Source organism: Drosophila melanogaster, chromosome 3L, assembly GCF_000001215.4.
Source record: "Drosophila melanogaster chromosome 3L".
NCBI classification, from domain to species: domain Eukaryota; kingdom Metazoa; phylum Arthropoda; class Insecta; order Diptera; family Drosophilidae; genus Drosophila; species Drosophila melanogaster.
In genome coordinates this window covers 4,352,601-4,380,407 of record NT_037436.4, presented here as the reverse complement: position 1 = coordinate 4,380,407, position 27,807 = coordinate 4,352,601, and the positions used below count along the sequence as shown (strand labels likewise).

Here is a 27,807-nt window from a genome sequence, read left to right as displayed (position 1 = left end):
GCGATGGAAAAACGGAAAACAGTTGCCAGTTAGACAGTGAGCGCGTCGCATCTACGCACGCATCGAAAAGATTCAGCGGCAGCAGCAGCAGCGCGTTCAGTGGTTGTTGTTGTTGGAAACGGTGGAAGCACACACACACAGCAGACACAACACCAACACACGCCCGCACACACACACACACACCAACACGCGGCCAGCAAACACACTTTTCGGCTGGCCTTAATTTTCATTGCATACCAATGCCAATCACAATCAAAAATGGAATATTTGAAAATTTGAAAATTCGAATGGCAAAGTGAATTCAATTAAATTGTGCAAATTACGAGCTTGAGGATAATTGAAAAATCAAGGCACACACCTGCGCACATGTGTCTGTGAGAGGGTCCTGTGTGTACTGGTATCTGTGTGAGAACGCCTTTGGCTGTATGTGTGTTGAAGGCTAAGCAGAAAATCAGCAGCCCACGGAAAAGCCAACAAGTAAAGCGAAAAAAATTAATGTTGCATGTGCCCCGAAAATCGGGAAATTGGAAATGGAAATTCAGTTAACCATAGCAAGAAAGTTCGACAGTGCAAAGTGACAAAGTTTGAAAGATATATTATTATCGCGACACCAAAGCCATAAATCGTGCCCCTTATAAATTATCTTATCTGAAAAGAAAATCCATTTAAATCAACACCACCTAATGCATGCATTAAAATATTATTTGATTGATTTATTAGTGAAAAATACACGGGCTGCTTAAAGTTCCTTTGAGGGCCACCGACTTGGTTAGATATATCTTAAGCCCACATTCATCTAGATATTTTACAGTTCTTGCCTGTTGCAGCCAAAGAGTTAGCAAACAAAGTGATAAAGACAAAGTGTTCAAGAAAAAATGTAATAAATACCCATTAAATATTATACAAGAAATCAACTTAATACTCAACCGATCAACTGGAAAAACTGAGCAATGTCAAGGCAAAGGTTCTCAACACGAGCAGTCTCAGGTGAGCAATTTTTCGGTGGCAGGGAGCATCAAGTCGAGCTTTGCTCCAGACGCATCCTACCTCAACACAAAAAAAAAGCGAAGATAGATGGGAAGAAACAGGGAGCGAGAGGGAACGCGAAAGAGCGAACCAAAACATAAACAACCCCGAAAAGAGCGAAACTCTAGAAGTAATGGTCGAAAGGAAAGTGCTGACACTTAAAAAAAAAGAAGAGAACTTTGAGAATTTTTAATTTTTTTTGATAATTTATTTAAGATAACATTAGACGTGTTTTTTTGACAATTACTTGGCTATAATGCACCTTTTTGCGAGTGTCTAATCTATATAGCTGTGTAGTAGACTATGGAGTGAAACAAGCTGTACCGTTAAAAAAAATTTAAATAGTCTAAAGACTTGAAATTTATATTGGGATATTTTTTTCGCAGTGCACTTGAACCTCCACTTCTCCTATCGGAAATGCTGTGCTGTTCTTCTCATATCCCTTATGCTCGGTCCTTCGGTGTTGATGTAGAGATACGAAAATAGGCAAAGTTTAGCACAAAAAAACGAAGAATTTCAGTTGGAAAGCTCAATGCAAAGAATGGCAGCATTCGTTGGGGATTAGCCAAAGCCAAAAGACTTTGTGCAAATACTGAAAAGCTCGGCCTGAGCGCATCATTTTCCACGCAAATTTCGTTTGCGAAAATTTCAATTTATGTGTGGCAAACAGGATTTGCAGTATATGTCTGCATATGTATGTATGTATCTGTAACTCGGTCACACGTTACACGCTTCTCCGTTTTTTTTTTTTCCCCACCATTTTATTGACTTTGTCGTTTTATAGGCAATTTGTCTTCTGGCAGCCGTCGATAGCTTTTGCTGTGTCATAAAATTACGCGCCAAGCGAATGCCCCGTATCCTTATTGGTATCCTTATCCTTATCGGCAAGGACCGGGTTTCGAGCTTGGACTCTTTCGCTGCCAAGTTGTTTATATTGTCGTAAATTTGCCTTCAAGGACGCGACAACACCGCACAGTCTGCCGCCTCCCACCGCCCCCTACCCGCTCACATGGCCATTTTATCGATCACACAATGGGAAATTTCACACGTTGTCCCAAAGGGCTGGAAAATGGGTTTGGAAACGTACAGTGGTCGCTCCTGGCTTTAATTAATTCGAATCACCAGGATATGGATAGACCCACTGCAACAAATTGGGGATATAATTACAGAGAACTGTATCTCCGCGTATAGATCATATAACGTATTAGAAATACATAAGTAAAAAATTACCATTCAATCTATATTTTAGATCTAAGAATCTTAAAGATACAATATCTTATTATTATTGGATACCTACACATTCGCTTTACGCAGAGAACACTGTGGCAACAGACCCGTTGTGTTGAGTTGCGTTTCGTTGCTCGTCTTTAATTACGTGCGCTGCAATTGGCAGCTTCAAGGTCGTTGCCGTCTTTTGCATAATTAAGGGTCACCCACCGCCGCCCAGCGTGCCACCCCCTTCTGACTCATTGGTGCACCCATCGCAAGTGGCTTTTGTTCTTGCAACACAGTTTCAGTTTCTGAATAATGCAATTGACGCGGTCGTGTAGGCGCTGACACAGTTGCCATTTTTCACACATGACCAGCCGGAAAACAGAAACCAGAAACCAGAGACCAGGCACAACTAACAACTGGCACCGTGCGACGTGCAACGTGCGACGAGCAGCATGCAACATTCGCCGCATGTCCGGCAAGCGAGTGCAATTTCCATAGCACACTTCAAGGCTGGCCGCTGTCTAATTTACATGGCAAATGACGCTGCTCTGGCTTTCTCCGCTTTCACTGCTTTCTCCGCTTTGCATTTATGACTCGTGACGTGCAATGGCGATTGTCCGCCAACCATTTTCTTCGCCGTTTTGTGTTTCGACACACGTATTCAATTAGCCCGATAAAGGAAGCAAAATGCCGCAGCTGCTGCTGCCCACACATTTGCATATGAAAGAAAGTCCGGGAAAATTCGAGGGTGCTGATGGTGCTTGTTGGCGGGAAATGTGAGCCGTTTTAGCCATGAAATAAAACGGTACCATCAACATTGGCAGCAAATTTTAATTGGACTCTAATTCGACTTTATCTTCGCAGATAAAATCCTTTTACCCAAAAATGATCTACTTAAAAATATTGCTTTTTGGAATTATATATTTTATTTATTGCTTTACTGTGAAGTATTCAAGTTTAAGTAATTAATATATCTTTTTCCAATCCGGTCTGCAAAGAATTTATTTGCACACATTTATATCTCTTTTGATTTATGACCACAACGTGTCGCGTATATGCCGTGTTTTTTATACATTTTGTGGAAGACACCAGTAAAATTTTGGAAGTAAAAGTGTTTTTTTTTTTTGGCGGCTTTTAGGTTCGACAACAAATAGCTGGCAAAGCAAATGAGACAAACCAAACAAGTGTTTCTATATTTAAATATCTTAAGAGAACAACAAATTTAACATAACAAATATGTATGATGAAATTCTAGTCTGCTATTGACGAGCAAATACTCTGCGACACAGTTTAAACTTTTATAGATGGTTCTAATCTATTATTTGGTAATTATCTCAATTTGTTTTTCCGCTCACAAAAACAACATTTAGCCCAATGAAAGGAAAACAAAACAAACGCTGGTCGATAGTCGGCCTAAGTGGACACACCCATTCAGCCTAAATTCTCCAACACTCCCCTATTTTTCGCTCTCAACTTTCCGCCCTCGCACCCGATTTCCCGCCCCGCGTTTTTTTCCGATCCCCCCGCCATGCCTTTTTACCTCCTTCCACGCACACACAAATCGCAACTCTCTGTTTGTCCAGGCCATCGTCTAATTAGTTGTGGGCTGTGACCGCCTTGATTTATATATTTATGATGGGCGTGGCCCTGGGCTAGTGCCAACTAATTGCCGCCGGGCATTCCCATTTCCATGCCCTTCCCTCATTTCAAATGCAAGGAGTAGCTTTCTATTTGTTACCCCAGGAATAGAGACAGATGCAGATACAGATACAAAACGCGTTCACAGATACACACGTTAATAAGTGTGCATTTGGCAGCTGCTGCGAACAAATTGCTTAAATGTCAAACCGTCCTCAGAGCTTCCGACTGAATCCCGGCCAGACTTGCCAGCTCTTTTAGCGTCAGCTGGCACATTAAGCCAATAAGCCTTTGGTGCACTGAAAAAAAACTAGGGCAGTGAGTAAGTCATATATCAGTAATGCTACTGTAATGTTATACTTGTAGAAAAATATTTAGGACTGGAAGTTATATTAGTAAAATATAATTTAAAATTGTTGACCAGCTAACAGTATGCTATATAAATTAATTTTGTACATTTTTTCCTCTGTGTACGTGCATAGAAACCGCATAGTCATGATCCCGCCCTTCGTTATTGGCTGAATTCGTTGATTCCCCCCGTTTGCTTATCAATCAGACAGCGAATAACAGCAACAAATAAACAAGTTGCTGCATTTAATAAACCAGCAAAGCAACAACAACAATGCAGTGAAAAGGAGCCATGGCGGGGATGACAAATTGATGCATTGCCGTATTGATTGAACGACTGGCTTTGCTATTGCCAGTGCCACAATGAACGCCTTGACTGAATGTCAAGTCGCAGCATTGAAATGAATTTCGTGTTGGGTTTTTTCTTTTATTGATCGATTGTTCCAGTGATGTGTGTGTGTGTGTTATGTCTGTATGTGTGTGTTGATGTGGGGGTAGGATATAGCCGGTATCAGGAGCCAATACAATTGTCCTTAGAGCCGAGTGCCGCCAGTCTTATTTATTACGCATACGTCACGTTGTCGAGTGTTGGGCTTGTGGTTGGAAACGAAAGGAAAATGCCAGCCCATGACTGTGACCTTGCCAATTGTAGAACATCTGCAAACCATTGCATTTTGCCATATTCAAGATATTTCCAAAAAAAAAAAAAAAATACAATAGAACCTTCGCCCAAAGGGAAATCAGAGTTAGAGCGCTAGGAAAATCCAGTGGGAAATAGAACAATATAAAACTAAGCACGAGCGCGTCGCCAAGTCGCTGTTTGCCCTTGGCCCGAACCACGCCCCCTCTCTCTCTCTCTCTCTCTAACTGCCCCTCGCGCAACGCAAAATTGGCCCAAATAAAAAGCATTGCGTATACGACATGTGGTACGGCATTTCACAATGCGGTTTATGGCCATAACAGCGGGTAGCACGTGAATTTAAGTTGGCCCAATCACGCACCCCCCGCCGTCATTTATTTTGAGGACGCAAAATATTCAGGGCATTTCCCAGGCAAATTGGATTTCTTTTTACGACGTTCCTTGGCCAAATTACTCTTTTCGGCTGCCTATTATTATTATTATTATGCCAATGTATAGAGAACGAACACTTTTGGATGAGCTAACATTTTCATTAAATCAATTTAATCGATTCTTTATTACTTTTTAAACTTTGTTTCCACATATCTACGAACATTGCAGTTCAATCAATGCTATTCAGTATCTAATTTTTTGGAATTGAAGTTTCCCAAATTGTTTTTGTGGTCGAACTGTTGCATTTTACGGCAAAGTTTCTAGCGTTCTGCCACTTTGATTGCAATTTGCCTGCAGGCATTTTTCGGTTGACAAAAGTTAGTGGCCAAAGAGTTTGGCTCGGTGAGCGTGGGGCAAAGCAACAGGCAGCAGGACCGCCTGCAAAGTCCTTAAGCTACTGAGTGACAGGAGCTGCCAAGTCTAGCCCGGCGCCACCGCCTTCGGCGACTCCTCCGCCCCCCCGAAGGACGAGCATTTCCAGGCATATGCGACACTTGACATGCGTAAGCATAAATTATGCAGTCGCCGCAGCAGATGCACTGAGCAAAACAGGTGGCGCCATGTAAATACGTTGCACGAAACACCAATTGTCAACTGGCTGCTGTGCTGCGAAAATGAAAATGAAAATGTAAATGTAAATGAATAGAAAAGCCAAGGTGAGGTCATGCTTATGTAAAGACGCAGCCACGTGAATGGCGACGATGACGTGGCACCCATCCGCAGCAGCCTTGCCAGCCTTGTCAGCCTGCCACCCACTGCTACGCCCACTCTTCGTCCTGGGGCTTCCTGCCAACAGGCAGCGTCATCAAACGGGTATAGTATCCTTCTTGGGCCTGCAGCTCGCCTTGGCCTTTGTTGCGGTATTTCGCCATTTTGTTTAAACACGTAGCCCATCCAAAAGTTTATTTATAGCACCCAAAAGCCTGGCTCGCTCCTTGCTCCTGCCACATCCATTCACACCCATCTGCCACATATTATATATGGCATAGTGCTTCCCACCTGCCAGGCATTTGTATATATATAATTGTATATATATTTATATATATACAGATGTGGTTTTATGACAGCGGCACATTCGATGGTTTTCCGCTTCTGTTTGTGTTTCGTTTCGGGCTCAAACTTGTGTGTTTTCTGAGGCGACATAAACACGCATGGAATACATATTTTATGGTCCCGAAAGCTGGAAAATCTACAGAGCAAAAAATGAAAACAGGTCGACGGAAAGTCGGGCGCAAACATACAGTGCGTTTCGGCAATGTAGGCCAGTGACTTTTTAAGCTCCTTTTAAGGTTCGTACTGTGCATATGTTTAAAGATATAGATTAGATTATAAAATAGTTACAAAAGTTAATTCACGCTTCACTTTTGTAATATCTAGACTTTCTAATTATGTTGTGAATAAAAAAAAAACGTTTTATTTTTTGAAATAAATTATATTTTTTAGGAATGACTTGTCAATAAAAAATGTTATTTCCCATAATTTTGTGAATTTTGATGGCACTGACCCAGTTTGGTCTTTATTTTCCTCCTCAGTTTTTAATGTATTCCTTTTTCCTTTAACAATCGCAAGTTTTAATGGTCAGCTATGTGGGTCACTTTAATTTCCCACTGCAACTCAAGCTGCATTCACGATTTCGTATCTCTGGCTATTCAAGTTGGTCAAAGGATTCGCCTCCGGGGCAGGACAAAAGTTGCCCCCCAAAAGGGGGCCACATATTATTTTTAATTATGCCGAGGGCTTAATGGGCTGCCCGGCAATCCCAGTGGCAATCAAAATCTCATCAGCTTGTTAGCGGTTGACGCGAAGAACAATGACCATGTTTACATAATTAATCACTGGCCGCGCTTATTGATTATCCTTCCAAGAAAAGCAGCAAAGGGGTTCGCTGAACGCGATTCTCCGGCTCCGTGGGCCTCCAATTTCCGGTTATTCCGGCAACGACTCCGCGGGTCAAGGGGCACTCATTATGCGGTGGGGTTCGCTTAAGTTGGCGGCCATAACAGTTATTTCAGCGTAATTGCAGTGGGGACAGAGCCGGAGTCGAGTGGATTTGAATGGTTCGCAGGCGGAGAAGTCATTTGCACAAATGACGTTGCTGCAGGTAGCGTCATCAACTGCAGCGGCTTACGTAATGATGGACAATCAGTTGGAATGATGTGCTACGTCGGGATGCGGATGTGGCTAATGCAATCCATTGATATTTATCACCTGGCCACCGACCGACCGACTGTCGAATCCGATGCCCATGCCCAGTTACCCCGTTATCGCTAATTTAATCACCTGGTCGAGCAAAAGAGGGGTATCAACGCAGGGGCGTGAATGACAAACTTGTTACCTCAATCAACGACATCCCATAATGCCACCCCCTAATGGCAACCACCCATCCATACCCATGCTCATCCTTTGGCACTTGGAGCATCCCCGTCGATGTCTAATGGCATTTGATAATGGTGTTTGTGTCTGCGTGGAAAATGGCACGATGACGTAGTGTGTGCCTCTAATAGAGGCTGTGGTTTAAAGCCAGTGTTGGCAATTGATTTGTATTTGAATTCTTAGTACAGATAAAATGAATATATATATATATTCAAAACAGCATATTAGATTAGATGGTGGAACATGTTTAAAAGTATGATTCGTTATATATTTAATCTAGAGATTCATATCGAAATAATGTGGTATCTACTGCGATCTTTAAGACACATATATAAGTAAATAATTTTAAAGTATCATTTTTAAATGAAAAGTTGCTTGAAAGTAGCCAAGTAGGCATCACTGCTTCGGCGCTCGTTAAATATAGATGGAGTGGGCGTGATCGATGACGGTGGTCCACAAATAGAGACCAAAGCGCAGACCCCTCGAGATTTTTAACAGTTCCAGGCCCCTCGAGAGACAAACCCAGTTTGAGCAGCCGGCCAGTGACAGCTATGGCTCTCAAACTGTGTCAAGTGGCACCGCAAAGTGGGTCATTGCAGGCGGGAAATGTGGGTGGTGGCTGGAGGTGATGGGTGGGTGGGTGCCTCTGAAATAGCAGGCAAGTGACGGGCGCAGGATAAGCACGCTTATGTAAAGCGTTTGTGCAGCTAAAAGGCTTTTTCCGCCTGCTGCCGTATGTGGGATAATTTATTGATTGGCTCAAGATGGAAGATTCTGTAAACTATTTATGAAGCGCTAAAGGCATACAATTGCTATCCTTTGTCCTTTCAGATGCGCACAATTAGCTTAAAACGACAGCAGGACGTGGAGTTTAAACACCAACAACAGCAACAAGAGCCAGAATTTACAAGCAAAAGGATAATCACAATCACCAAGCAGCGAAATTAAATAGCAAAACCGATACTTAACAACCGAACTATTATCGAACTATTTTAACAAACTTAAATGTAGCACAACAGAAGCCTTACAAAACAACAAAACCATTTGTGCTGTGCTTTAATTATAGTCGAAAGATATTTCAACTAACCCCGAAAGAAAAAGAGCCCTGAAAACCGCGTAATTATTACACATTAAATAGTTAAATTAATAATCATTATTCTTCCACTTGCGAGTTTGAAATGTGTACATTTTTAAATCGATATTAAAACTAGTAGCGAATTATTCAAGCATACAACTAACAGTTTTGACGTTCATTAAAACTTAGCAAAGAGCGTTGTGAATTTAGCAAAACAAAACGAATTCTTTAAATCATTAACGATCCTCTAAGATAGAAACCAAATTGTACGCAATTACTAGATTTTACGTGTAAGATTTTAGCCCAAGCAGCATTTTAAACGAGCTTCAGACACACACATAGACACACACACACCAGCACAACCTTATCCTTAACCTTAACCACGACGCCAGGATTGTGAGGGTAACAATCAAATGCTTGGCTCGGCGCCAAAAGGTGGGCAGTAGTAGAAGTTGCAGCCCAAATAAAAGTAGGCAGTAGAAAATTTATACAAATTTGGCGCCAACGTTGGAGAAAGGACGAAAAAACAGCGCCAAGGACTCCGACGACCTTCGCGTGTGCAAGCCTCGTTGCACAATAAAGGACGCCACCAACACTCGCACCCAGACACACACACACACTCACACATCGACACACTCACCTAAGCACACATAGACACTCACAGACACACCGACACACACAACCGAAGGCACAGGACAATTGCATGGGCGTCCGCCATGACCGGAAGTAAAGTACGGTCACGTCCACGTCCACTGGCCTTTGCATAACAATCAGCCCGCCAAGAAGGTGCGGAGAAAGCGGGTGAAAGCAGCAGCGAAAGCAGGTGAAAGCAGGAGGAGCCAAGGAGGAGGGAAACGGACAAGGAGCTAAGGGAGCGTATACAACGAGCACAGGAGCGCCCATTTCAACCGACAGTGCCAGCCCGTAAAAATGCAGGAAATGAGCTACCTACAGGATAATTCCAAGGTGGAGGCCCTCACCAAGGCGGTGCTCATATCGATACTGGGCGTGGCCATCGTCCTGTCCAACCTCCTCATTATCGCCACCTATGCCAACTTCAAGGGTACGTTGCACGAATATCACACTCACATAACACTTTCCACAGGAACATCTCGAATCTCGCGGTTGGGTTTGGCCTCAAGCATAATATTTTCATAAGTAACCTACATATGTGTTGAATATAATTTATTTTGACCACTTAAGTCCAATGTTTATACTTAAAATGCATCCATGATTTTGATGTGAAAGTGAAAGGAATGAAGTAACACGGCATCCTCCCCAAAAATTCAAATGTGTTGTTTTCTTGTTGTCTTAATTGCTTTGAAAAAATTCAAAAACCAATTGTGCTTAAGCATATTATTTCTTTCCCCTTTTTGTACCTAAACTTTTATCCTATAAATTGATTGTTATTGGATAAATTTAAGAACCTTAGGTTTCTAAATAGTTCTAGTGAATGTCGTACAAATAGACTCGCCCAAATTATTGAATGATCCATTTAAATATTATTGTTTGCATTTGCCTATTATTTTTGAATACACCTCTACTTCGTTTTCTAACGATATTGCTGTCATCGCAGGACCCACAGAGGTGATCAACTACTACCTCTTGTCCCTGGCCATCGCCGATCTGCTCTGCGGACTCCTGGTGGTGCCCTTCTCCGTGTATCCCGCTTTGACCGGAGAATGGATGTACGGCGACATCGTGTGTCGCTTCACCGGCTATCTGGAGGTCACTCTGTGGGCGGTATCGGTATACACCTTCATGTGGATATCAGTGGATCGCTATCTTGCGGTGCGGAAGCCACTCAGATATGAAACGGTGCAGACGAAAACGAGGTGAGTAGCGCCAATGGAACCCCGAATTCCTCCTCATCTGGATTAAAACTGGATTAATCTTTGATCTCTTGTGACCTTTATCGTGCAGATGCCAATGCTGGATGGTGTTCACTTGGATATCGGCGGCCCTGCTGTGCTGTCCCCCAATCCTGGGCTACTCGATGCCCATCGAGAACAACATGACGCACATTTGCATGCTGGACTGGGGGAATATGGCAGCATATAGCGCCACCTTGGCGATATTAGTCTTAGGTCCCAGCCTCATTTCAATCGTACACAACTACGGCTATATCTTTGTAATGATGCGTAAGATTAGGTCCGGCGAGCCGATACACGATAAAGAATATGCAACTGCTCTGGCTGAAAATTTATCGAACCCTAGTCATATGATGTCATTCGCATTAGTCTTTGCATTCTGGGTGTCCTGGCTGCCATGGATTCTGTTGCGTCTGTACGAGGTGGTCACGGGCGATGTTATCCAAAGTACTCTTATCAACTTCGCCGTCGTCTGGATCGGCATATTGAATTCGTTTTGGAAAATTCTGATCATGACCAGTATGTCGCCGCAATTCCGTATCGCTTTGAGAGTATTTTGCTTAACCATTTGTTGTAAGACTAAGGGCCGTTTGCAAGCAGAGCTAATCGGGTTGGACCCAGATGACTAGAGTTAGATTTAGATTTTCATTCTCCTCAAAAAAAAATACAATAATTATCCGTAAAAATCCCCCTCCCAAACCCATCCTCCGTAATCCCTTTGAGAAGAACTACAAAGTCCTGCAAGTAAATAATTGGTTGTAATTGCATTGAGCCATTTCCTTAACTCTCTATATATCTCTCTCTCTCAATATATATAAACACTTACTTGCCTGTTTGCCATATAGTTGCATATTTACGGGCCGTTTGGCGCTACGCGACATGCCAATGAAAGCACCACCCCACAGTCACAGCCACAGAAAAACTGAAAACTAAAAACGCAACCACTCAACCACTCAGCCACCATACAGCAAACCACACAGAAACACCAAAAACACCAAAACCACAGACACGTTGAAAGACATATTCATATTTCTAGACCTAAGCTAAGCTAAGAGTTTTTAGCGTATCCAATTATGATTGATTCACCGATTGATTGATTGAATTGATTGACGATTATTATTGTGTATTTATGAGCTTACCACGTATATATATACTTGTACTTAACTCTAGCCATATACATATACATATGTAGCAGCGATCTAATTCTAATTCTAATTCGTAGACAAGAGACAATTCACTAGGCAAGAGCAACATTTCCGTTTCCGGTTTACAATTCGAACTTGCTACAACAAAAACAATATACGAAAATCATATGCTACTCGAGCAGCAGGATTATTATCTAAAGATTGCATAAGTATAAACCTTTTTCAAAGTCCATATTAAGTAGCATTTAGAATTTTACAAAATGAAATCGTGTAGCGTTTATTAAACAATTTGCCAAACTTGACGACGGGCCGAAATATGAGAATTCAAAATTCGGAAAATCTTCAATCTTCGCACGCTTTGCGAATTGCGCTTAAGAAACGAAAAACCAAGGCCCACTAAACGAATATAAAACACAGCAAATATGTTAAAATCCAAAAAGCAAATAAGCCCAAAAAGACATTTCCAGTAGTTCTTAGCCATACAACATACAACTATGATACTGAAATGATAGGCTAGTGTGAAGTTTCGATCGTTGTTCAAATCGGTAGAATGATTCATTTTCCTTTTGGCCGCCCCTGAACGCTTCGATTTGGTGGGCTTACCAACAGAGCGTTGCAATTTTGCCTAGTTCCCTTAGTGGGTCAAATTCAGTTTCCCGAGCGCCGCCGATGAAGCATCCAGGGTCCCAAGTCGAGTGTTTGTCGTTGAATATTGTTGATCATTGTGTTGAATTGATGATATCTTAGCCACAAACATGCCAAATGCGAAAATACCGAACGAATTCGAAGACGAAACATTGTGTATATTTTGTTGTTGTATTGTACATTTCATTGACGATATTTTGTACATTTAGTTATAGTTTGAAACTAATTTACACACCAAAGAGCAAGTGTTAACGATTTTTAAGTGTAAGTGTTAGAGCCGTATAAGCAGATAGCAAGAGGCGTTTCGACAAATATAAACAAAGAACGCAGTAAATAAACGCAAAAATGATGAAAATGCATGTGAGTTTTATTTGGAGATGCAGTTTGAATTTGGCGGTTTTCTTAAACTGCACCTTTTAACACTGGCCTTGTGAAAATTGTAGATGTTAACTCACTTAACAGCGCTGCTAGAGATGGCATGTTAACTTTGTTGTGCATTTAAATATGATATATCGTCTCAACGACCATCTCTAGCAGCATGTTTCTGTGAAATCAAAACAAATAAAAACACGAATCTTATAAAATATGGATATTAGAAACAACGATCCCGGCGCGGTTCAATATGGCAACTTCTTCAACTACTATCAGTTCAGTTCCGCCGCAGAACGCGTGAAACTCTTACCAGACGCGGACATATGGCTTCCTGCGTTGGAGGATGGAGAAACCCAAAAGGATAAACCCTATTTCATCCTGGATGTGGGCTGCAATTGCGGCGTACTCACTCAACTCATGCATAAATATCTGGAGGAACGTCTTCATAGATCTGTGAAAGTTCTAGGTGTGGATATAGACCCTCGGCTGATTCAACGTGCCAGCGAGGAGAATGAATCCCCGAAAGATGTGAGCTACGCCTGCGTGGATGTCCTCGATGATGAAGCCTTTGAATCCGTTAAAACCTATATGGAGGTGAATAATCTCGAGAAATTTGATGCCATTTGCTGCTACTCCATTACCATGTGGATTCACTTGAATCACCATGATCAAGGCCTGCGATTCTTTCTGCAAAAGCTCTCCAATCTGGCAGAGCTCCTGGTGGTGGAACCACAGCCCTGGAAATGCTATCAGAAAGCAGAGAGACGCCTGAAAAAAGCCGGAGAGATATTCCCTCTTTTCCTGGAACTTAAGTGGCGATCTGATGTGGATCTTCAGATACAAAAGTACCTGGAAGAGTCTTTGGACCGAAGAAAGATATTCAAATCCGCACCAACTAAATGGCAGCGAAAGATCTGCTTCTACAGATGATAATAAAAGCTAAAAGGACAATGTTTATATAGGAGAAACCTAAAACTGCTGCGAAGTATCGTAGCATATTCATGTATTCCTATATTATCATTCCTACTATTGGATTTTACAATTCAACTGATGCGAATGTGTTTTCTAGCCACTAAATTGGACAACTTTTTCAACTGGCTGATAAGAAAATAAAATCTTTAAAGTTACAAACTGAAACTAGTCCACGTTGAGCTTTCTAAAGGAACCTTCTACTCCGAAAAGCCCCTCAAAATCGATTGGTTTTCCGGGACGCAGGCTCTCGTCGGTGCCGAAGTTCACATTTTCCTGGAAGAAATCGGCGTACTCGTCCAACTTCTTCTCCATGGCGGCCACGATGTCCTGCGTGGTGCCATTCTCGCCGCCGTATTCCTCGGGCAGATATTTCAGTGGAATCTGCTCCGTCAAGAGCCCCATTTTGTTGCCGTGCACAAATAGGCGAGACTGCATTTTCTTGGACATCATTGGCTTGAACATGTTGAACAGCTGCTCGAATCCGGTGATGGTGTTGATGAAATGCTGTGCCTTCAGACGCAGTGGAAGTGCCTCCTCCGAGAAGACAGTGAATTTCTTGGCCATCGACGGCGTCATCTGGAACAAGTGTGCGGCGGTGGCACCCTTCATGTCCATAATGAAAACTACTCCATTGACATTGGCGTAGTCGTCCTCCAAAATGGCAATCTCCTGCATTGCCTGGGCCACTTGCATGCACTCCAGCATTGTGTACTTCTCCACTGGCACCAATCCCATGCGCCAGATCCCGATGCGAGGTCCATTTTCATTCAGCGGAGTGGGCAGGTAGATGATGGCACTGAATTGACAGAATTGCATTGATAAATTAAATTAGTTAGCTGGCGTCAAAATCCTTACCCCGTTTGATGAATCTCCCGGAACTTGCTATCCGTGGTGTTGGTAACTCGGAAATAGTCCGGATACTTGGTCTTCAGCGTGTAGTACTTATCTAACTTGGACTTGGCCCGCTCCAAACTGTACTTGCAGCCGCGCAAGAAAGCCACCAGAAACTGATCATCCATTCGGGGATTTAGATGCGGCTGCTGCTCGATCCATGTCTTAAACGCCTGCAGATCGGCTTCGAGACGTTCGGGATCCTCCTTGAGCTGCTCCTTGGCAACTTTTTGCAGCTCTGGCGTAAGTGGACGGATTTGCGGTGACATTTCTAGGTCGTTTGCGGTCAGGAGGAAGTACTAGTGAACTGCTCGACGATTCTTGAGGCACTACCTGGACAATTTACGTTCTATTGATGGTCGATTATACGGAGCTTTATCAATTAATTGATAAGCGTCCGATTGGGCGCCATAAACCAAACAAAGACAAACATTGTGAAAAGTACTAAGATAACAGGCGCATTTCATAAGGAATGCTTCAGTTTGAATTAGCCAAAGATCGAGGAACCCACAACCGGTTTTAGCATACATAATTAACGCGTTTTATTTGGTGTTTTATTTTTGGAAGGGATAGTAGTCCAGGCCGGAGTTGTAGTTGAACTTCTTCTTTTGCTTCTTCTGGGCGGCCGCAATGATCTCCTGCACATCCTTGCGATACGCGGGTGGCAGCATCTCCTCGTGCAGCGTGCAGGGCTTCTGCTCGGGCTCCTCCACCTTGAAGATGTAGCGCCGTATGATGTCGATGTCGCGGCCAAACTCCTCCTTCAAGTCTGCGATCTTAGTGGGCGCCGTATCAAAGGCGATGGTGAAGTGGGTGCCTTCCCGGTGAACCACCCCGTGTTCGCTGACTTTGTGGGGCAGGGCGCGGGATCCCAGGTTCTCCAGCTTCCGGATAATGCCGCCCTTGTCCAGGATGGACTCGGCCGTTCGCCTAATCACGGAAATCAGTTCGGGCTGCGGGCGGTGTACAATTCTTATTTACTTTTATGTAACTGCCGGTGGATTTCATGTGCTACTCACGCGAGGCAATTGGCGGAGCACCAGTGCTAGTTCGTAAGAAGGCATTGTGACCGGTGAATTGTATGAGCTGGTAAGGAATTTAATTTCTTATATTAACGTTGTTTCTCTCAAGTTTTAATTCATTAAAAAGTTAGTAAATCTAATGTAATTGTTGACCCACCAGCTGATAGTGTTAACAGCTGATGCAAGGAAAGTACTAAAAATGATCTAGCGCCTGGCGCACATGCTTACACCTTACAGTGTGCCAAAATCTATTGCTCCAGTGAATTTAATGTTCAAATTAATATATTATATACAACAATAAGCGATGCTCTTGTTACTTTAAAAGCAATAAACAATAATAAGAAGTTTCTTCCAAGCTCAATAATAGCTTTCTTCATCTGTTTCAACGTTATGTTATTCCATAAAATTATTAGTTTTCAAGGCCACAATAATATATTTAAAAAGTCTACAATTAACGTTAAATTATAAAAAAAAATGGGGGCACGTATTAACGAAAGTTTCATATATTTTATATAATAATAATTAAACTTTACAGTTGCTCTCAATATGGGTTCATATCCCCGCTAGATGTTAAAGAGTTAGAAATTAGGTCGCCATCGGTCTCTGGTCACACTGCAAACGCAGAGGTGTGCCTATTCAAACACATTGCGGTCACACTGTGTATTGATGCCGAAGTGAAAAAACGAGCGGAAAGTTGCGAGCGGATAAAATTGTTTTTTCGCACGCCAAAAAGGAGAAACAAATGCTTGCGTTGTGTGAGTGCGGGTGTTTTAACTGTGTGCTTGTGTGTGTGTGCAAATGTCGCCCGAATTATGACGCATGCGAAAGTGCAGGCGCTAAATAAAACCCAAAATCGAAAGAAGTTGCAACTGCAAAGCAAATGCTAAAAAAAAAGTTAGCACAAATAACAAAAAAAAAAACGGTGGCAGATCTAGAAGCAGAGTGCGTGCATTCGGCAATTGCGTTTACTTGTGTGCGTGTGTGTGCGAAATTATGTAAATACAACAATAGTAGAATTCCAATTGTCCTCTCTTTCTGCTTTTCTCAATTATGAAATGCAGTTGCATCGCTCTCTATCTCTATCGCTCCCTCTCTCTCCTCACTCTCTTTGCGCATCGAAATGCCAGTGCATAGAATTTTCTTATTTTGCACTTATCACTAAACAACTCCCAAAAAAAGTGTTTAAATTCTCATTATCTATAATTTCCTTCAACTTCATTTTTCTACCTGCCGCTGCAACTGACACGTCTGCATTGCCACTCTTTTTTGTTTTTACATGCTTTCTTACCTGCCCAACCACCGAAAAAAAAAAAAACAAAAATGAAATATATCTGACTCGAATTGCTCTCTTTCATAGAAAATTAAACATCGCGCCGCGCAACGCTGAAAAAAATATAGAAAAACAAACGGAAAATGAAAACGAAAAAGCAGCCATAAAATTAATTAACCTTTGCGGGAAAATATAAAACAAAAACGAATAAAAGTTCTCATCTTTTGCTCTTCTCCCTCGCTTTCTACCTTTCTCCCTCTCTCCTCATCGTCTGTGGATTACATTATCTTCTGTGGATTATTATTATTAAAACAACAACAACAACGACGGCAACAACAAATACAGTGGCAAGCGGATCGAGCAGAAGCAGCAGCAACAACAAACTGGCCGAATCGGAAAACTCAGCGCAAAACTCCAACAACATGAGTTGGGGCACCGAGCTATGGGTGAGTTTTTCCTGGATTTAGAGGGGCTATATCTTCAGATAAGAAGTCGTATTTCATTGATAAAACAGGGGGTTCCTATAAGCAACAAATACATAGTTCTGCTTGTTTGAGGAGTATGAATGTATACCTATAGCTAAAAATCAAAACAAATTCGTAGTTTAGCTTGATCAGAATCATTAAGGTGTCCATTACCAGCTCAAAGAAGCTGGGGTCGGAAAAATCGAATTTTTGAAATTTGAAAGCTGGAATCGTTTGCCCATTTTTTGCCCATGTTTGCCCACCAATTAGTTTTTTTTGCCCACGTCCAGTTTTTGAGATATGAATTTTCGAAAAAGTTCGAAAATTTTCGAAAATCAAAAATTTCGCTTTTTTCAAATTTTTTTTTTTTAAATCGCAATAACATCGTTTGCCCACGTTTGCCCACCCTTTAGAATTTTGAAAAAATTTATACTTTAGAAAATATAAGGCTTTTAAGTTTACCTCGGTCTAATCAGAGAGTAAATCGTTTGCCCATCTCTTAAAACCAAATATTATCAACAAAAAACGTTTGCCCAACCATTATTATTAGTTTTTATCGTTTGCCCACCCTTTAAAAAACCTTTAACAAAAATTTTTTTTCGATTGCCCACACTTGAAATACAACTAATTTCGTTAGCCCACCTCTTCAAAATAAAACTTTTCAATAAAAAACGTTTTCCCACCATTTAAAAATAAATAATTTCGATTGCCCACCTTTTAAAACTAAATAATTTCGTTTGCCCATCCTTTAAAATTCATTTTTAACGTTTGCCCACCCTTTAAAATTTGTTTTTTTCGTTTGCCCACCTCTTAAAAATGGTTTTTTCGATTTTTCACCTATTAAAACTAAATTTGTACATATGTACATATGTAATAATTGTAAGATGTGGCGCCAAAAGCACAGTTACTTACAAAAGAACAGTTATTTACATATTTACATACATTTTCAATATATCCATAGTGTTAATCATTCATGAATTGTAACATCAATTTTTCTTAATCATTGTTTCATTTCATGGAAAATATTTTATATTGCAATATAATATATATGCAAAAAAATGTATGTATGTTTATCAACACTCTCCAAGCTCAAGAAAATTCTGGAATAAAATATTTTCCATGAAATGAAACAATGATTAAGAAAAATTGATGTTACAATTCATGAATGATTAACACTATGGATATATTGAAAATGTATGTAAATATGTAAATAACTGTTCTTTTGTAAGTAACTGTGCTTTTGGCGCCACATCTTACAATTATTACATATGTACATATGTACAAATTTAGTTTTAATAGGTGAAAAATCGAAAAAACCATTTTTAAGAGGTGGGCAAACGAAAAAAACAAATTTTAAAGGGTGGGCAAACGTTAAAAATGAATTTTAAAGGATGGGCAAACGAAATTATTTAGTTTTAAAAGGTGGGCAATCGAAATTATTTATTTTTAAATGGTGGGAAAACGTTTTTTATTGAAAAGTTTTATTTTGAAGAGGTGGGCTAACGAAATTAGTTGTATTTCAAGTGTGGGCAATCGAAAAAAAATTTTTGTTAAAGGTTTTTTAAAGGGTGGGCAAACGATAAAAACTAATAATAATGGTTGGGCAAACGTTTTTTGTTGATAATATTTGGTTTTAAGAGATGGGCAAACGATTTACTCTCTGATTAGACCGAGGTAAACTTAAAAGCCTTATATTTTCTAAAGTATAAATTTTTTCAAAATTCTAAAGGGTGGGCAAACGTGGGCAAACGATGTTATTGCGATTTAAAAAAAAAAAATTTGAAAAAAGCGAAATTTTTGATTTTCGAAAATTTTCGAACTTTTTCGAAAATTCATATCTCAAAAACTGGACGTGGGCAAAAAAAACTAATTGGTGGGCAAACATGGGCAAAAAATGGGCAAACGATTCCAGCTTTCAAATTTCAAAAATTCGATTTTTCCGACCCCAGCTTCTTTGAGCTTCCATTACCTCCTATATTCTTGGATATTAAAGAGGCGCTTATCTTCAGATAGGCTATATATATTGAAAGGCTCCAAACCTAAAATATAGATAGAAACGACAACATTGGTCTTATTAAGAAATTGTAAGCACTCATCAAAAATTACAAATTGCAAGCCACACAATTTTAATTAATTAAACATTTTTGTTTTGCCAAGCACTTGGTAAATGCAATTAAACTTCTCAAATATTTTACAACTACCAGAAAATAAGCTCGAAATTCCGGTTTTTTAAAACCAACTGACACATTGTTCCTGTCAGAAAACCCTACATTTTCTAATTGGATACCCAATCTCAGTGAACTTAAGCGTGTCAATTAATTATTATTTCAATGTCATCGGTTTACCCATAGGAAATCCACTCAAATGCTCGAGCAGTGAGAATTTAACAAATTGCTTCCCATAAGCCAAAGTGCAGGCAAATGTTTTAAGAACGCACGCTTAAAGCGTCCGTCTCTCTCAGCCGCTGCATTGCCGTCTCTTTCCGTCTGCCGACCAAGTTGGAACTCGAAACTTTATAAAAAAAAAAACTGGTTTTGCGGGTTTTATGTAAATTACTGCCATATGAGCACGGCCAGCAGCAGCAGCGTGCGCCTCAATTCAATATGTGCTGCACACACATATATATATGTATATTTATGTATGTATATTTTTCGGATATATCTGCTTTCTTGTTGTTTTTATTTTCCTCATAGTTTGCGTTCTGTTTCGCCAAAGACCCCACATTCCACTTCGATCCATCGGATTCCCAGTGCCGGGTCTCCACATTATTATTATTATTATTATTTATTTTTTTTTTTGTTTTTTCCGCTCTGTCTATGGGCATTCTCCGGCTCACAGCTGTTTTTTTTCTGACGCTCTTTTCATGTTTCGTTTGGGCCGAGGGCGTTGACACGCCCAGCTAAAGCTTACCTGTCTATACAGGGATTTAAAAGATACAAAAAACCATTTTAGCTTGCCTCAGCTGCCTCCTTTTTTCCGCCGTTTTAGCCCGATTTAGTTTTTGCTGATTTCAATTCAATTCGGATACTCGAATATCGATGGGCTTCACATGCCCTCCGCCTTTCGGGGGTAGTTTTCCTTCATCAGACAGCAGCAGCCAGCCGGCACACCCTCAAAATGTGCGCTGGTGTGCGTGTGCGCTCGTAGGTGTGTGCGCGTGTGTGCTTGTGTGTGTGTGTAAGCGGAAAATTCGCCTCGAATGAAGAGGAGGTGCCCCGATGTCAGGACCAAAATTGCACGTCTAGACATCGTTTTGCAATCTGTTTTGCTGGCACTTTGTGCACTTTTTTTTCCATAGTTTTTCTCGTTTTTAGTTGCAGGGATTTAGCCAGTGTCTAATGTTGGTTTTGGGCTCTGAAAAAGCTTACCAAGTGTTTGTCCAACGGATTTGCATGGGGCTCAAAACGGCTTGAAATGTGACAGAAACTAATAAAATGCAGCTGGTAGTTGGGAAAACAAAATGACAAATGTAGCACAACAACTATTTAAAGAACTTCTATCTGATTTTATACAGAACTAATTGAAAGCTGGACATATAAACTTACTTTTGAATAATAATAACCGAACTGCAGGTATAAACAATCATTCAAAACTTAATAAAAGAACAGTAGCAACAACACATTCTCAAGAATATAAACAAATTCTTCTCAGCTTTTATGGCCAATTCCACATAGCTCGACTTTTTGCTTTTTATTCTCGACTTCGCGACTTTGTTTAGTGACTCATGTTAGTGGTAGAAATCCAGTTTCTGGCGCCCCTCCGCCGATTTTCCGCCCACCACATCTTTTGCAGACTCAATCACGAAGCATTGTTAGCTTGGCTAAAATCGGTAGCCAAGCGAACATTATGCTTTAGATGGCCGAAATTGTATTTTCAATATTTGCATAATGATTCGCACGCCACACGGCGAAATACTCGATATGCCACTTAACTCAAAGAAAGTGTAACCAGCAAGATTTCGGTTAATTGAATTTGTGCATGGAAAGCGAGGCGGACAAAATTTAAAAAAAGGCAATAATATTGTACATTTATAATGCAGAAATCATAGCCTACGTCCGCGCCCCCTCCCCCTCCACCCTCCTGCTGTCCAGTTTCTTGGCCTGGCTAATAACTGCGGCGATCGAGCGCGTGGCTAAGCGGGTCAATTGTGGGGCCAGAAAAAGCCAACAAGCGCCAGTCGTCGTCGGGTAATACGAAAAAATGGGTGAAAAAAAAAACTTTCTTTGCATTTTTCGAGTGCCCACTTTTTTACGAACCCAAGATTTTCACTTTAATTAAATTTAAAGCATGCGCCGTTCGTTGCGTTCGTTGCTTTGCATATGCAAAAAATGCCAAATATAAAATGAGTAAAATGTTGCGCCACCGCAGACAGAAACTTGGTTAAATACGGTCGCTTTTTGTTAAGTATTTATTTCGACATTTGCATTTGATGGGAATTTCTTTTTCGGAAAAACACCACCCCACCCACATGGTATCTCCCACCTTTTCCGTCATCTCCCTCGCTCTTTCTCGCAGCCACTTGGATTTTCTTGTGTCTACAGAGTGGGCCTAAAAATAGTCAGTGTTTTTGTAATTTCAAAGTGCGTCGGGTCTAGACAAAGTATATTGAATTAAAGATGGTTTTGTTGCCAGAAAATTCGTGCTAGTCTCTGCTATATAATATACTATACTTTTTTAAGGATTTAGTTCGAGGAGCTTTACATCCTTTTCGAAACTTAAAATGCCTAAGTAAACGATTCCCAACTATTTATCGTTGCTGTGAGTGAACTTAATAAACAATTAACAAAATAACAAAGTAGTCACCAGTTTTATCTGGAAATATCCAAGTAAATATTTCCTAGAATCGTAATGGAGCTGTAACTTGTTCTAATTTATTTGGCTCTAAATATGCATGCTCCGTGAACAATTTGTCTTCATTTGAGTGCTCTGCTCTGTCACAGCCTATCTAATCAGCTGGTTCTACTGGAGCATTCTGTGCAGTATCACTCAAACCGATGACTGACCGGCTCGTCTGCACTTTTTTCATGTTACACCCGTCCTCACAATTCCAGACCTCTGTGATCCACACTCGGCGTTCAATGCCATCGAGTCGTTTCGAGTGCAGCTGTTTAATGTTGTCGAGCACTGTGTAAATAAGTTTCATGCAATTTGTAACTGCTGCTGCTGGTGGTGATCGTTTTCGATCAGTTTTCACATGACATTGAGAGGCCCAAGACGGCAAACAAAATAAAAGCGAAACATTCACCGCGCCGAGAGACGTTCACCCGAGCAATTAGCAAATAAGTATTTATGTATCGAATTGGGAAACGGCTTAAGGTTCGAGTTGCCCCAACTTGTTGAACGGCCTGGCCCGGCAGAGATCATAAAGCATTTTTTATGCGTTCGGGGTGTGGACATGCTGTTGTAAGGAACTGTTCGCCGGTGCGCTCCATAAAAAACCGAAGAAATAAAGTCGAAGCTCGTATATCTTTTCGCAGCAGGTCCATTGCCGAGGGGGAGGATGAATGCTTTTCTATTTCAAACGTGTCCGCCATGATTGAAATTCTATCACCATCACCCTCTTCCAGACTGCACTTGGTCTGCCTTTCCTTTCCTTTCCATTTCCATTTCTTTGCTATCCCCCAAAAGAAAAATGGGTGTATGTAAGATCTCCTTGGGCACAATTCCAATTAAGCGACGGCAAGTGTCAGTGCCAGGACATCCAGGCTGAATTGGGGTGGACTCCTGGCTCAAGGCCATGGCCAGCTCCTTGGGTCTCCTTCACATGTTCTCGTCCTGCGTGCAAAACGCACCCTATCTGAAAATCTCAATCTGCATCGCCAACGCCAACGCCCTGCTCTGCTCTGCTCCTTATCCTTATCGATTTTCCTTTCTCCTTGCACATCTTCTCCCTGCAATATGTCGCCCTAATGTACAATCAAAATAGTTTCTGGCTTACTCAAGGGAATTTTCCAAGTTCACGCTCGCCACGGGGGGTTGGAAAAACATTTTCGCTGATTTTATTGCATCCGGATGCGGAGATGGCAACTCAAACGAATTTGGCGGCAATCCGAGACGTCGTTGAAAAGCTGACTAAGGCGATATTTATTTGGCAAATGGCTTAAGGGTTCCGAGTATGGATGGAACTAGTGTCGAAATGGTTGAAAATATTCCACAGAATTTGTGTGGGGAATTTATTACGGCGAACGGGAATATAATCTAATAAACAAAAAAGGTGTACTTCAAAAATGAAGAAGTTTCTGAACTTTGTTGTTCGTAGAATACCCAGCTATGTTATCTGAACATTCCACTGAATATCTCTCACGATCCATCCACATGAGTATATGAGTATCCTTCGCTGTGCGACTCATAACTCTCGATTGCGAATTCTATACACATCGTATTGGGCATTGTAAAATTATTATTACTTTTTGTTTGCATTTTAGCTTTTCGCATGCTTTGGCTCGCGTTGCCATTTTCCAAGTTGTTGTTTTTTTTTTTTTTTTGCAATCCGTCTGTCGTGGCGTCTATTGATTTCAGTAGCCTTCAGCCAGTTTGCGCCGTATGCATACTAAACAGCATTCAGATTCAGATACTTTTGCCAGTGCAGTACGAAAACCTTTTAAAATGCAAATTGCAACCGTTGGAGTTTGAAATAAAAATCGGTTGTGGCGCCTGCGCTGACCATTTTTAATTTGTGCCACTGCCCCGTCATTTTTGCCCCACATGAGAGTGATTATTAACATTAAATATTTTTCCTCTTGTTAAAAACATTTCAAAGATAAGTTTCAAATTCTTGTGCGATAAGTACAATACATACATATATTACGCACTCACTTCCTTTTAATTCAGAGCCTCCGTTTCGATAAGTTGAACTACTTAAGCTTAGTTTGTCCCTGGGTTCAGATAAGTTTTATTTTAGAAATATTTCCACATATGCACATTACTTATGGAATAAATAAATGCTTATGGTGCTGAGAACGTGAACTGAATGCTGCCGAATTTCTGTGTTTCAATTAACACCTTGGCGTTTCCGAAACAAATCAATTTGTTGCCATTTCCAGTGAGTCAGATATTGGCTTTTGTTTACAAATACCTGCTGCTGGCTGATTCAGCTGGAGAAATATCTTGCACAGAATTAATTATAACTATTTAAAGTTTTAGAGTTTTGTGGTTCGCTGGGCATGTCGTTTCAGTTTAGTTTGTTCCGTTTTTTTCGCTGGCGATGTGTCAGAAGAAAACTTATCAGCACATTCAGCTGATGTGACTAAATTAAATGAACCTGTTGCTGGTCATAAAATCTATATAGACACGCACACCAACAGGTGACAAAAAATCCCTGGTTTAGTGTATTGCATTTGTGGGACTCATTTTATCGGTCGAAGGTAGAGGGATTGCCTGGCCCCGTATCAGAAATAGATTAAGCACCCTATCGAAATTATGAGAATATTGCCTATTAAAGGAAAAGTCATCCACATATATATATATTTATTCTAAAAATATTAGGAAAGTAAATCTAACCACATAAATATTTTCTCAAAGATAACACTTTTTATACATCAAAAAGTCACATTGAAAAATATTTACATATATTTCACTCAATCCTTTCAAGATTTTTGCGCTTTATTAGCATAAGCAAATTTGTCTCGAAATGATTTATCTCACCTACAAACATACATATATAAAATAACATCAACATTGTTTTTAACAAATTGTTGACTAGAGTATGTGAAATTCAGCGTTTCGTTTTTCAAGCCAAACAATTTTTGTTTGACTAAGCACACTCACAATCGCCCACCATATCATATCATATCAGCAAAGGTTAATAAGTAAATATTAGTTAGACATTAGATACACAATGTGGCCAGTGCTACGTATCTGCTAGAATATTTTTTTGTTTTCGTGGGTTGCCTGAGGGAAACAAAGGCCAAATTCAATTATAGTGGCGGGTGGAAACAACATGGCCAATTTGGGTGTGGTTCGAACCGATGCCAAAAACTACAGAAAACAAAATCATGAATCAAAGTATTCGATTTTGGATAATAATTAAAATTCCACGCGAAGATTTATGATGTGTGCGTAGAAAGCTAAAGTCGCTGTGGGATAACTCCCACAAGAAAAGATACATATATTTAGATTTCAAATAGTTAACCTTAGATAAAAGTGGTCAAATTATTGATTAAAGTATTTTTATCTGTGCTTCATAAACATATAGTAATATGGTGGCTCTTGCTCGCTACTTTGGGTAGGTTGGAATTGTAGTAGTTTGTTTGCCAGTTCGATAAGAACGCTTTTCCGTTGCTCATTATCAACAGGTTCGCTGGGCTCAACTTTGACCCTGCACTGTCAGCTTTTGTTTCCCTTTTTTTTTTTATTTCAACATTTATTAATTAGTCTAGAGATTTATGAACAGGCGACGATAATTCATTTACGCCTTCTGACTTCTCTGACTTTCTGTGTGGCATGGCGACATGTGGCCGCTGATGGCTCATGACCAAGTCAAGTTAATGCCTGGAGAGCTCTCGTTTCGAGTGGATTTAGGTTTCCAGAGGGAGTGTGTGCCATTTTGCAAGAAATCGGCAACACAAATCGGCCACAAATCACTTGAAATTGCAGTTGGATCGGGCAACCCCGTTTCTTATTGTTTTCCTGTCCAAAATGCACTCGAATTGTGAAGTGGTAAATGGGACGTCATGGCAACCGATGCCCTTTGTTCTCGATCCCCTGTGTATATGCAAGTATATGTAGTATATATACATACGAAAATGTGCCCTAATGCCAGTTTGTATCACGTTTTAGCCGTTGGATCTAGCAACACGTTTCATTATTTACATCCATCCAGCTAGCTAGTTGATAAAGAGACGCTTTTTCTTTTGAGTCACCCACTTCCTCCGACTGACTCACCCGCAAGGGGGTGGCCTTGCCGCCTCCTGATTCCGCTGTTGCTTCCACCCTCTCACGTATGACTCATCAGCTGAGCCAACTTGTCCTTCAGACCCTCCCAGAGCCACCCAAACACCATCCATCCACTCGCAGAAACCCCCCATGTAATGCCGCTAGCATTGCGTCAAAGTGCTTGATTACGATGTTTGTTTAATATTTTTTTTTTCGCTGTGTGCGGCATGCGACATTGTTTGTTCGGATGGGATCACTGCAGGAAACGGGGGTTTAAAAAAGGGGTGTCGACTTTTCCCATAAGCTGGCTTATGAATCATGCAAAAGGCTTCTTCATTGTTACCTTTTTAAACGTTAATAATGCAAATAAATATCTGATTTTCAGTAATAAATAAAATTTTGCTTTCTAAAATATTTGGTAAATCAATATGAATGTCAATATTTGGAAATTCAGTCAATTATTATTAAAAATTTTATTTAAAATGGGTTATTATATATTTTCAAGTGCTAAATTACTATTTGGTCAATGTATCTTGATAGTGCAGATTCGAACATTCCTGTTCATTCATAATTTAAATGTATATCCTTAGAGTCTTTTAAATATTTTTCGAGTGTCCTGCTATCCGATGGGAATCTGTCACAGCTTTGGCCCTATTCAAAAGGAGCTTTTTCCGCCTGCTGGATGGCAAGTTCAAAGGCAGCTGGCGAGGCAGGGGAATCACACAAAGGACTGGCTGTGCTCCCTGTTTCGTCATCAAATGTTATGCAAAGTAAAGAAAAACGAGGAATTGAGGACACAGCCCGGCTTCGCTTTTATCATTGTCATAAACATAAGCGTTGTAAAACGCGAAGGCTAAGTCGGGCTGCCTGCGTGGCTTGGGTTTCCTTTAGTTTGGGTTTCGTATAATAACGTTTTTTTTTATTATTATTTTGGTATTCCTCAACCCCTTGATGAAAGAAAGAAAAAAAAACAGTCGATGGCACACCCGCAAAACAAATTAGCTTCATTTCCTGCCCATGTGACAGGCCCAAAACATAAGCACTGCCAAAACTCAAGTATTTTTTGCGTTCAGAAATACATAAATTTGCTGTTTGCTTGGCCATCTTGTTTGTTGCAAAAATTCGAACAAACTTTATTGTATTTTTTTTTTTTACTTTTTTGCATTGTGTGGGCAAGTTAAAAACTCCTCCACATGGAGGAGCTATGGCGGAAATCGTTAAATACTCGGGCGATAAGACTGAAAGTGTTGCCGCAACATGTTGCAGGGGCGAAGTCATTGAACCGCAGGAAGTTGCATTAAAATCGATTCTGCGGACCCTGATCTCCAGTCCCTTGACTCATCGCATCGCATCCCATTCATTTCATCCATCCATATGGTTTTGGGGTCGCTTTCCATTTCTGCACAGTCCTGATTCATTTTTTTTTTTCGTAATTTCGAAGAACGCGTGTCAAGGGGTGTGGGGTGTGGTGGGTGGTAGGTGATGTGTTATGATGTGATGTGCACATGAAGAGCTCGCCTTTTGTCTGCCTTTT

General features: G+C 40.7%; 5 protein-coding genes and 1 long non-coding RNA gene across 18 annotated transcripts in view, besides 1 other annotated feature; 4 read left to right on the top strand and 2 right to left on the bottom strand.

Moving 5' to 3' along the window:
• The first annotated feature begins 20 nt into the window (after positions 1 to 20).
• Positions 21 to 12,759, top strand: DopEcR (Dopamine/Ecdysteroid receptor). 3 transcript variants are annotated; one of them, NM_001014560.2, is made up of 5 exons: positions 21 to 477; positions 812 to 987; positions 8,504 to 9,810; positions 10,324 to 10,582; positions 10,671 to 12,759. In NM_001014560.2, the coding sequence occupies exons 3-5, from the start codon at positions 9,678 to 9,680 to the stop codon at positions 11,245 to 11,247; spliced, it is 969 nt and encodes a 322-aa protein (NP_001014560.1). In that variant the 5' UTR covers positions 21 to 477; positions 812 to 987; positions 8,504 to 9,677; the 3' UTR covers positions 11,248 to 12,759. The 3 variants fall into 3 exon arrangements, with proteins under 3 accessions (NP_001014560.1, NP_647897.2, NP_001014559.1); NM_139640.3 differs by having other exon boundaries at positions 21 to 99; positions 10,671 to 11,274; NM_001014559.3 differs by lacking the exon at positions 21 to 477 and having other exon boundaries at positions 809 to 987.
• On the top strand, positions 2,409 to 3,040 carry lncRNA:CR44360 (long non-coding RNA:CR44360). The gene has a single exon (NR_124782.1). It is a non-coding gene; the product is annotated as a long non-coding RNA:CR44360 (long non-coding RNA).
• Positions 12,760 to 12,949: 190 nt separating the features above from the next.
• On the top strand, positions 12,950 to 13,914 carry CG11342 (uncharacterized protein). The gene has a single exon (NM_139639.2). The coding sequence runs from the start codon at positions 12,994 to 12,996 to the stop codon at positions 13,708 to 13,710; it is 717 nt and encodes a 238-aa protein (NP_647896.1). The 5' UTR covers positions 12,950 to 12,993; the 3' UTR covers positions 13,711 to 13,914.
• On the bottom strand, positions 13,737 to 14,974 carry CG33514 (uncharacterized protein). The gene is made up of 2 exons (NM_001014558.3): positions 14,608 to 14,974; positions 13,737 to 14,548 (listed from the first exon to the last, which is right to left on the bottom strand). The coding sequence occupies exons 1-2, from the start codon at positions 14,910 to 14,912 to the stop codon at positions 13,918 to 13,920; spliced, it is 936 nt and encodes a 311-aa protein (NP_001014558.1). The 5' UTR covers positions 14,913 to 14,974; the 3' UTR covers positions 13,737 to 13,917.
• A 190-nt stretch (positions 14,975 to 15,164) lies between these two features.
• On the bottom strand, positions 15,165 to 15,858 carry mRpS6 (mitochondrial ribosomal protein S6). Of its 2 annotated transcripts, NM_079201.5 has the most exons (3): positions 15,823 to 15,858; positions 15,663 to 15,729; positions 15,165 to 15,596 (listed from the first exon to the last, which is right to left on the bottom strand). In NM_079201.5, the coding sequence occupies exons 2-3, from the start codon at positions 15,705 to 15,707 to the stop codon at positions 15,198 to 15,200; spliced, it is 444 nt and encodes a 147-aa protein (NP_523925.1). In that variant the 5' UTR covers positions 15,708 to 15,729; positions 15,823 to 15,858; the 3' UTR covers positions 15,165 to 15,197. The 2 variants fall into 2 exon arrangements, with proteins under 2 accessions (NP_523925.1, NP_001246623.1); NM_001259694.2 differs by having other exon boundaries at positions 15,663 to 15,858.
• A 447-nt stretch (positions 15,859 to 16,305) lies between these two features.
• The window catches only part of Cip4 (Cdc42-interacting protein 4), a gene marked incomplete at its 5' end in the record, with an annotated part of 41,612 nt that continues 30,110 nt past the window's right edge, over positions 16,306 to 27,807 (top strand). For 8 of the 10 annotated variants that reach the window (NM_001274483.1, NM_001274484.1, NM_001259690.2 and 5 more), the window contains 2 exons: positions 16,306 to 16,420; positions 17,281 to 17,381. In NM_001274483.1, coding sequence (NP_001261412.1) covers positions 16,408 to 16,420; positions 17,281 to 17,381 — 114 coding nt within the window. The other 2 variants (NM_001259692.1, NM_001104031.2) reach the window with 1 other exon arrangement.
• Positions 18,507 to 19,360: a mobile genetic element.

What these genes read in the sequence shown, in the direction of transcription:
- mRpS6 (NM_001259694.2), bottom strand. Translation starts at nt 15,707, where the DNA reads ATGCCTTCTTACGAACTAGCACTGGTGCTCCGCCAATTGCCTCGC. An exon ending in TGCTCCGCCAATTGCCTCGC is followed by an intron (nt 15,597 to 15,662) that starts GTGAGTAGCACA and finishes CACCGCCCGCAG; the next exon opens with CCCGAACTGATTTCCGTGAT.
- DopEcR (NM_001014560.2), top strand. Translation starts at nt 9,678, where the DNA reads ATGCAGGAAATGAGCTACCTACAGGATAATTCCAAGGTGGAGGCCCTC. An exon ending in CACCTATGCCAACTTCAAGG is followed by an intron (nt 9,811 to 10,323) that starts GTACGTTGCACG and finishes CTGTCATCGCAG; the next exon opens with GACCCACAGAGGTGATCAAC. An exon ending in ACGGTGCAGACGAAAACGAG is followed by an intron (nt 10,583 to 10,670) that starts GTGAGTAGCGCC and finishes TTTATCGTGCAG; the next exon opens with ATGCCAATGCTGGATGGTGT.
- CG33514 (NM_001014558.3), bottom strand. Translation starts at nt 14,912, where the DNA reads ATGTCACCGCAAATCCGTCCACTTACGCCAGAGCTGCAAAAAGTTGCC. An exon ending in CGGGAGATTCATCAAACGGG is followed by an intron (nt 14,549 to 14,607) that starts GTAAGGATTTTG and finishes CTGTCAATTCAG; the next exon opens with TGCCATCATCTACCTGCCCA.
- CG11342 (NM_139639.2), top strand. Translation starts at nt 12,994, where the DNA reads ATGGATATTAGAAACAACGATCCCGGCGCGGTTCAATATGGCAACTTC.